We start from the raw sequence: 9474 nt of genomic DNA on the forward strand, positions 1-9474 counted from the left end.
TATAAGTAGTGACTATTCTACTACCCAGGCTAAACACTCCAAGGCCATCCCTGGCCCCATCCCTTGCCATCATTCCAAGGACCACTCCATTAAACATCTCTAAGTCCTGACCACTTTCTTCATCCATCTCCAAGATACCTCACTATGTATGCGGATGGCTGCCATGACCTCCTTCCTGCATACCACACAGTGGGGTTTCCCCTCCAGTATGTTCTACACTCCCTTTTTAAACGTGCTTCGAAAGTCAACATCAGCCTGTTGTGTCCTGGGTGCTCCATCTTTCTCTAGCACACATAGGTTCACTCTTCGCATCCATAGCTCCACCTTCCTCATACTTCCTCATTCCTTCTCCTGGGAGGAACTTCCCGAGCTTGATATTATTTCAACCATCACTTCCTCGGGTAAGAATGCTCTGAGTCCAACTATATCTACTCCACCCACACCACCACCTCCTAGAATTTATCACAGTGGTAACTCAATGTTTTCATGTGCTCGATATGGTCATTCAGTTCATAGTGGCTGCTTATGAAGGGCACTGTGACTCCGGTTCCTAACACAATGCCTGCACAGACTGAGGAAAGAGGCACTGAGACAAAAAGAAAATAGTGATAAGGTTTTTTTATGATGCAATCTTTTGCTCATAAGTCTGTCACTGACTGGATGAGACAGACCCACTTATATGATTGGAGGGGATCTCCTTTACCTAAAGTCAGTATTGTGTAATGTTAACCACAACTACAAAACCACCTTCAAAGAAATGTTTATCCCAGCTTCTGACCAAAGACAGCACCGCACACTAGACTACCCAAAATGACCCATCGCATGGAAGCATCAGAGATGACGTCAACTCAAAGACAAGACCGTGGTATGCTTATTGTCATATGCCACAGGGATATCCAGCAGATGTATTTCATAAAGTTAGAAGGAATAATGAAAAGAACTCTTGTCCTTGAGGCCAGAGTGACTTAAGATTACAGCACGAGTGTCAAAGATAGGGGGGCAGGTCCCCCCATTGTGAGGTCCAAATAGAACACCCAACTTAGACTGACCCTTCTCTTCCTCAGCTCCACTCTACCAGAATCTGCCCACAAGAATCTGGTCTGGAACTGGACTTTACCTTCCTCTCCCTGACCTATGGAAAGCTTTGAGAGAAGATGAGCACAGAGCCAGTGGAGGTCTCGAGGATCAGCCTCCATTGACTCCCAAGATCCCATGGCATTCTTTCTAGAAAGCTCTAGGAGAAGGGCATGTCAGGAGGACTCAGTCCTTGGCTCTTGAAATCCATCGAGGAGGACTGACTCTGGATCTTGTTTGGAAGTCCTAGCAGAGGAACACAGCTACTTGTGTATCTTCGGTTGAACACTGCTCCGCCGGGAGAGAGTTGTCGTCTACCAAGTGGACAGCTTCAGGAGGGACATACAGGGAACAGTGAGGGAGGAATGGGATACTTGCTTGGCCAGCCAGATAAGCCAAGTCAACGCAACCCTGGCCAGTTGTAGAGAAACAGCAAGCGCTGCTGGATCACCATCATGTCTTCGGTTTAGATTCTTGAGAGAATGAAACTCCAGAAGATTCCAGGACCCAAGGAGCAGAGATCAGGTGCAAAGGAAGAGTCACTACAGATAGGAGAAAAGGAACCCATGCCAGAAATGGAAGCTACTGAGCTGGGGGAGCCTGGTGCTTGGCTAAAGGAGACTCTCAGCCAGTCGCTAGGGAAGGAATGAAGCCAGAAGAAATTATGGGCCAATTTCCTGGCACACAAGACAGAGCTTCCTCAGGAGATAGCTGACAGATGAGATCCAGGCATGCTAATGTCAAAAGGAAAGAGCACCCTGCCCAGGAAGGCAGAATAATGAATATTCATTGACGAGTATCCAATCAACAAATGCCCAGGCCAAACTGCACCCCTTGTTGTAGTCTGGAGGGACGACACCTACACTCACTGAACATCCTGTGGAAAGCCGATGAAGGGGCCAATTGCACAGACAAAGGCAAGTGATGTGGTACAGGACTTATCCAAAGGGGAAGCCCAGGGGCAGCAACCAGCTTGAAGTAAGGTAAAGACAATAGCCAAAGAGGCAACCGTGAAATTAAAATTGGCCAGACCTTGTCAAGACATTGCAGGCTGAGGTAAGGCAACACACGGGCCTGGAGGCCCAGAGAGCCAAGCCTGTTAGAGCAGAGAGCAAAGAGGAGGGCAGAGGCTCTGACCTCACAATACCCAGAGCCTACTAGGCCAGGCTTGCAGACTCTGGTGGCCTTTTCCAGCCCGGGCAAGGCCCCGGGCCCTGGGCAGCCTCCAGGTGCAGTGCCCTCCCTTGGGCTGCACCCTCTCCCCTTCCCTGGGGCATGTCTCTACTTACAAGTTATGAGGGGCTTCGGCATCAGATAGAGAGGCTGGTGCGGGAAAATGAGGAACTGAAGAAGCTGGTACGGCTCATTCGGGAGAATCATGAGCTCAAGTCTGCGATCAAGACTCAGGCAGGTGGCCTCTGCATCAGCGGGTTCACCGGAGGGCTTGGTGAGGCAGCGGCAGGCCCTCCCCAACATCAGGGTAACTATAAGAGGTCTGGGTATAAGGACAGCGGGGAGGGAAGGATGGAGGAGCTGCACAGAGGGAGGAAGAGCCAGGATGCTGGGGTCTGAAGAAATTGTGGAGAAAGGGCTTAGATAGTAACAAACAAACAGAGGACATTGGCCTCAACAGACGGAGGCAGGATGAGAACATAGGACCATTGGATGAAAGGCCAACCTAGGTCCCATAATATTCACCCCATAGGAGCTTCCTCCCTACATTCCCTTCAACCTAACTTCCAAGCAGCATCAGCATCTAAAAACTGCCCAGCTCTGGAATCCAAATCTTCTCCCCGCCAAGTCCAATAGGCTACCAACCCCCACCCCCACCCCCACCCACCTACCCCCAGTCTCCACATCCCTGTCTTCAGCCTTTTCCAGTTCCCACCATCAGCACAGGCTCATTCTCTCCATTTTGTGACAGCCAGAAGGAAGCTGAGGGGGAGAAGCCAGGACCTAAAGTTGAGATTTAGGATTTGTTAGCGTGTGATAGAAGCCCTGGGGCTAAAGCTATCCAAAGCAGGATGAGAGAAGAGAATCCAGCAAGGTTGCAAGCGCTCACGGGAATGCAGTTGAACTGTTGACCCTCACTGAGCCCAGATATAGGGATGGGGTTAGAGGGAGGTAGCATTCAGACATCAAGGGATGACAGAGGCTACAAGGCCGAGTATAGCAATAGGAAGGGAGTGCTGAAAAAGCTGTGTACAGAGAGTGGTGGTGGTGGGGGGAGCTTCTGAGAGTAGCAAACTCCCAGGGCGTGACTGTAGATGCTATGGCTGATACAGATTCTATGTGTACTCAAACGAGGAAACACTACTAGTAGTAATAATATCCATGTCCCTCCCTATACAAGCCTTCCTGTCCTAGAGGCTGTGTTCTTTCCTGTCCGTGATTTTCCGTGAGTGCTTACTGCCTATCCACCCCTACAGCGACCCGCCCTCAGTCACAGATCATCTTACCCTCCCAGCCTGCCCTTCTCCCTCTGTTCCCGAGGAGGCATGACATCTCTCTTATCTAAGAGAAGGACTTTGCTCTGCCTGTTTAGACCTTCTATAATCTGGCAGTGGACCCCCCAACAAAGCTGTTCTTATCTAAGAGGAGGACTTTGCTCTGCCTGTTGGGGGGTCTGCCTGACCCCCCAACAAAGCTGTTCTGGAAAGGTTATGAATAACATCCTAAGTGCCTTCTCCACCTCTGCGCGGCATTTGGGAATAATAACCCTCGCTGAGTCTCTCTCTTCCTGAGCTCCCAAAGCCAAGTTGGTTATTTACATCCTGACTCACAGTAATCACTACGACTCCTGGGCTCAGGCTTCAGGCTTCAAGCCCTGCCCCTCCACCCTCGGGCAATCCACCTACTGCAGCCCTCAGAGTGAGAGCGAGTGAGTGCTATGAGTGAAAATAGCTTCTAAGGATCCTGAAGACCTAATTAATCCCTGGAAATAGTCTCACCAGGGGTTGGGACTGGAGCGCAGTTGGTAGGGTTGCTTGCTTAGCACGCATGGAGCCCTGGGTTTGATCCCTAACCGTAAAACTGGGCGCGATTGCGCAAGCCAGGAGCAAGACGATCAGATATGTAAAGTCATTCTCACTACATAGTGATGTGAAGTCCGGCCTGGATTACACAAGACACTGTCTCAAAAAGAAAAGAAAAAAAAAAGAGAAGAAAAGAGAAGAGAAGAGAAGACAAGACAAGACAAGACAAGACAAGACAAGACAGCAGTTAATCCCTAACTAGACTAACTTCTGGTTGAGAACTTGAACCCTTGTACTAAGAGGTTGAAGTCCTTCCGGGCAGTGTCCATTCCTCCCCTGCTCCTCTCTGGCTGGATTTCCTACCAGTACGCCTGGCTGCAGCGGGCATGCTACACAGCCCTAGCAATGCTCATAAGCACCGGTGCACCTCCAGTTTTAAATGTCATATCATTAATAACTGAGATAACAGACAGGATGCAAAGAAGAACCAACAAAAAAAGTGGGGCGGTGGTGACACACGCCTTTAATCCCAACAGAAGATCTCTGAGTTCAAGGCCACCTTGGTCTATGGGGGAGCTCTAGGACAGCCAGGGCTACACAAGGAAACCTTATCATCCCCACTCCTCCCCTCAAACAAACAAACAAACAAACAAAACCAACAACAACAACAATACACACACTACCACCACCAACACACACCACCAGCAACAACAACCACCAGTCAGGGTGACAAAAATAATATGCATTGAGGAGGTATAACATTTAAGAAGTTCCATAGGCTAACAAGCTAGATATCAGCTTCCTACTTCAGGCCTTAGATTTTACTCCTTTTTAATTCATCATGTAAGTATGTATTTGTGTATGAATTTGTATGTGAGGGCATGTGCATGCCATGATACATGTGTCGGTCAGATACATGTGCTGGGCCTTGTCTTCATCTTGTTAGAATCAGGGTTCCTCTTGTTTCTGCCACTGCACTGTATACTCTGGGCTACCCAGTCTGGCTCATGGGGGATGCCCTAGGTTCTGCTTTTGATAGACACATGCCACCACGTCTGGCTTTTACATAGGTTTCCATGGCCCAAATCAGGTCTCCATGCTTGCATTAAGTGTTTCTGTGCGTTGAGCCATCTCCCTCGCCCTTGTGATTTTGAAACATGATCTTACTACGTAGCCTAGCCTGGTCTTGAACTCAATATGTAGCCCAGGTTGGCCTCAAAGTGGGTATCTCTCTATGACAGCCTCCAGAGTACAGACTGCATGCAACCATATCTGGCTTTTAGGTTTATATTTTAAATCCTTGGGCCTGGAGAAATGGTTCAGTAGTTAAGAGCCTTGTACTCTTGCAGAGGACCTGGGTTTGATTCCCAGCACCCACATGGCAGCTTACATGTTACCATCTGTAACTCCAATCCCTGACACTCTTTTCTGGCATCCTTAGGTACCAGGCACACGTCATGCATAGACATACTTGCAGACAAAATACTCAATACACATAAAATAAATAAGAAATAAGAAAAACAGGGTGATGGTGGCACAGGCCTTTAATCCCAGCACTTTGGAAGCAGAGGCAGGTAGAGTTCTGAGTTCGAGGCCAGCCTTGTCTACAAAGTGAGTTCCAGGACAGCCAGAGCCAGCCTTGGACTATTTCAGATCCTTATAGAGGAGTTCAGACAGCTGGCAATGAAGGCAGAAAGCAACATTCTAAGGAGAAAGTGTGGTATAGACAAAGACCTGACCCTAGTGTTGCGGGAGGCAGAACTAGACAAAAGCATAAGAGTACATGTGGTACCCAAGTGTCCGAAGGGATGAGAGGATGTGGGTACATAGTGTTGGTGTATGCAACTGAAGTACATGATGTGCATGTGAGCACATATGTGTGTGAATATGTGTGGAGAACATACACATGAGTTTGTGAGAACACAGCATGTACTCTTGGAGGAGGGTATGCTGTAAATATGTATGTGAGTTAATATTCCCATATGGCTGTTAAGAAAATGTGCAAGCTGCTGTGTTAACACATGAATGCACATGGTGTGGGGGCTTGTGTTTATATCTGATAGTGTAGGTTGTTCCTGTATGTATAGTACTGTTCTCGAATGTTCGTGATAGAGGTCAGTGAGAGGTGAACCATCAGCTGGAGAGGTCAGCAGGGGTCAGGTCACGACTGTGAATATTAAGTGACATGCTAAGGATTTGCTCCTAAAAGCGATACGCCAAGGCTCGTGAGTTCTAACTGGAAGTAGACACATTTGTGCCCAGAAAGATCAAGCCATCTGCTGTGAGGAAACACAACTGTCAGGGGTGGGGAGATGAGTTCCAGAGAAGCTTCTAGTCATTCAGGTAGGCGACCATAGCACGAACTGCGAGTGGACAGCGTAGTAATAAAAACAAATCCTAACTGTTGGATGTAAAAGGGAATAGATAGCTGGGTGTTGGTGTCTCACACCTTTAGTCCCAGCACTCAGGAGGTAGAGGCTGGCAGATCTCTGAGATGGAGCCCAGCCCAGTCTATAGAGTGAGTTCCAGGATAGCCGGGGCTGCAGAGAAACCCTGCCTTAAAATAAAATAAAATAAAATAAAATAAGAGAGAGGGGTGATAAATACAGAGTGCAGAGTATGTCTGACTGGAAAGACTAGGACTGACAGTGGCATGTCCCAAGACACACGGTGGCTCTTAGTCCCAGGCTCCCACTGTGCTCTCTCAACTTTCTTGTTACAACCAATTTTTTTTCTTTTCTTTTCAATTTTTTTTTTTTTTTTGGCCTTTGATACAGAGTTGCATGTAGCCCAAGCTAATTTTGAACTCCTGATATCCCTGCCTCTACCTCTCAGTTGCTGGGATACCAGGGCTGCCCCACCCGCCTGGCTCCCACAGCCTGCTTCCCTGGATGGGCTTTATCAGGAGGTCAGATTCTTCTCATGGATCTTTTTCAATTTTCTTTATTTTATCTATATGTCATTGCTGTCTTCAGACATTCCAGAAGAGGGTTTTGAATCCCATTATACATGGTTGTGAGCCACATGCAATGTGGTTGCCTGGGAATTGAACTCAGGACCTCTGGAAGAGCAGACGGTGTTCTTAACCACTGAGCCATCTCTCCAGCACCTTGATTTCTCTTTCTAAGACCACCTTGTTCCTTTAAGCAATGGTCCAGAGTTCTGATGCATCTCAACTCAGGAGGAACATGGGAAAAAATACAGCTGGGGAGATATGAACAGATTTTAAATACATGGGCTGTAGGTACTCAAAATCATGGATACCAGGCCCTCTGTGATACAGGACCAAGCCCAGACGATGGGAAAAAAGGGTGGTGGATGGAGCCTCTGGACCAAGGAATCATGAGTTCTTCCTAAGGGATCACATTTTAGCCCAACACTCCAGGAAGTACAGTAATCCTAAATTTAAGCGTACTATTCTAGGTCATTACAGAGGCCTATTTATCAGAGTAAGAAAGAAGAACATTGTCTAAGCGATAGCTTGAATAATAACTTCCAACCTCTCTGACACACAGTATGTGGGCTTCCATTTGAATTCCTGCCCACGGCTCTTGACAGTGTTAGAGGTGAGGCTGGAGAAAAGGAAGTATTTTGGAGGATGTCATCCTTCAGTGTAAGGCATCCACAGAGAGAGTTTTGGAGACAGTGGGCAACAGGAACCCTGAAAGCACAGAGATAGAAAAAAATTAAAAAGTTGGTGGATTATTGAAGCCACCAGAGGGGTTAAAAACACGTGGCAAAGCCAGGTGGTGGTGGTACAAGCCTTAATCCCAGCACCAGGGAAGCAGAAGCAGGCAGATCTTTAAGTTTGAGGCCAGCCTGGTCCACAGAATGAGTTCCAGAATGGAGCTACACACAGAGAAACCCTATGTCGAAAAACCAAAAAGCTAAAACAAACAAAACCAACATTCCTGGAACAGTGGCTCAGAGGTTAAGAGCACTGGCTGCTCTTCCAGAGGACCGGGATTCAATTCCCAACATTCACGTGGCAGCTCACAGCTGTTTATAACTCCAGTTTCAGGAGATCTGACACCCTCAGACAGACATAAATGCAGGCAAAACACCAATGAACATAAAAGAAAAAAAAAACACTAAAAAGGACACCTTGGAAGATAGTACACAGTGGTAAAAGACTGGCAAGTACTAGTGAGATCAGGTAGAAACAAGCTGGCAAAGAACGTGACAAGACACACAGGAAATGACAGGAGTTTGTTGTCTTGGAGGTCAAAAGACAATTTCAAAGGAAATGACGTCAGCCAGGCCGAAGGGTTACTCAACAGCTGAGCCAGAAAAGTGCACAATATTTCCACAGCCTTTCTTGAACAATGACTTGCTATCCATGACTTCAATAGAAGTGTGATTTCAACCTCACTGACCAGAGTGAGGTGAAGTAAGGAGGCAGAAAGAGTGGGGGGGGGCACTGGGCTGGCGCTATGGGAAAGGGGGCTTGCTGCCTAGCCTGATATTCAGTTCCTAGACCCCACACTGTGCTAGGCGAGACCAGATTTCCACAAGTCATCGTCTGACTTCCACACATGCTGTGATATGAATGTGTGCATGTGCACAGACACAGGTATAAAAATACTTTTTTTTTTTTTGAGACAGAGTATCTCTGTGTAGCTGGAACTCACTCTGTAGAGCACAGAGCTCCGCCTGCCTCTGCCTCTCCAGTGCTGAGAAAAATAGATGACTGTGACTTTTTAGTTCAGAAAGTTTGGCTTTAAAATTTGATTACATCTCTCATTGCTGTGGCAAGACTGGCCTCAGGTAAAAGGGCTTATTTTATCTTGCAGTTTGAGGTTATACTGCCTGCCCATAGTGGTAAGGATGAGGATATGAGTCACTTGTGTCTGCAGAGAGACATAAACACTAGTACTCAACTAGCTCTCTCCTTTTTATTCAGCTTAGGGTCCCAGGCCACGAGATAGCTCAACCCAGAGCCAATTCAGGTTGACCCACTCAGTTAATCCACTTTTGAAAGCCCTCACAAACTAAAAGGTTGACTTTTGGTTGGTTGGTTGGTTGGTTGGTTGGTTTTCCTATTGAGATGGTCACTCTTGTGGTTCAAGCTGGTGTCAAATGTGCCGTGTAGCTGAGAATTGACTGTGAACTCCTGACACCCTGCCTCCACTTCCCCAGTATGAGGATTACAGATGTGAGAAACCATGTTCTCTAGAATGCTCTGGGCATTTCTAAATCCAAGCAAGTTGACTGCACAAGTTAACTTCACAGGGGGGTTGGGAGACAGAGCAGTAGCTAGGAAGAGGAAAGGAGTCCAGAGTTTCTTTTCAGGATGGCAGAGGCCTGAATTTGTATTTGGAAGGAGCTAGGGGAGACTGCTAAAGGGAGCTTTGGAGGAAGTGTTGTGGACTGAAGGAAAGAGCAAAAGGAAGACTACACATGAAGGCTAAGGGAGGGAGGGAGG

The 9474-nt window shown here is 47.4% G+C and overlaps 1 protein-coding gene across 6 annotated transcripts in view; it reads left to right on the forward strand.

Annotated features, from left to right (window-relative positions):
- Window positions 1–795: 795 nt before the first annotated feature.
- Window positions 796–9474, forward strand: part of Spatc1 (spermatogenesis and centriole associated 1) — a 26618-nt gene continuing 17939 nt past the window's right edge. Inside the window, exon 1 of one of the 6 annotated variants that reach the window (XM_021183857.1) lies at window positions 796–865. In XM_021183857.1, coding sequence (XP_021039516.1) covers window positions 811–865 — 55 coding nt within the window. In that variant the 5' untranslated portion in view covers window positions 796–810. Of the gene's footprint in view, window positions 866–2272; window positions 2555–8324; window positions 8440–8579; window positions 8623–9474 lie in introns of those variants that run through there. The other 5 variants (XM_021183856.1, XM_021183861.1, XM_021183860.2 and 2 more) reach the window with 5 other exon arrangements.

This window comes from Mus caroli, chromosome 15 (genome assembly GCF_900094665.2).
Source record: "Mus caroli chromosome 15, CAROLI_EIJ_v1.1, whole genome shotgun sequence".
Classification (NCBI taxonomy): domain Eukaryota; kingdom Metazoa; phylum Chordata; class Mammalia; order Rodentia; family Muridae; genus Mus; species Mus caroli.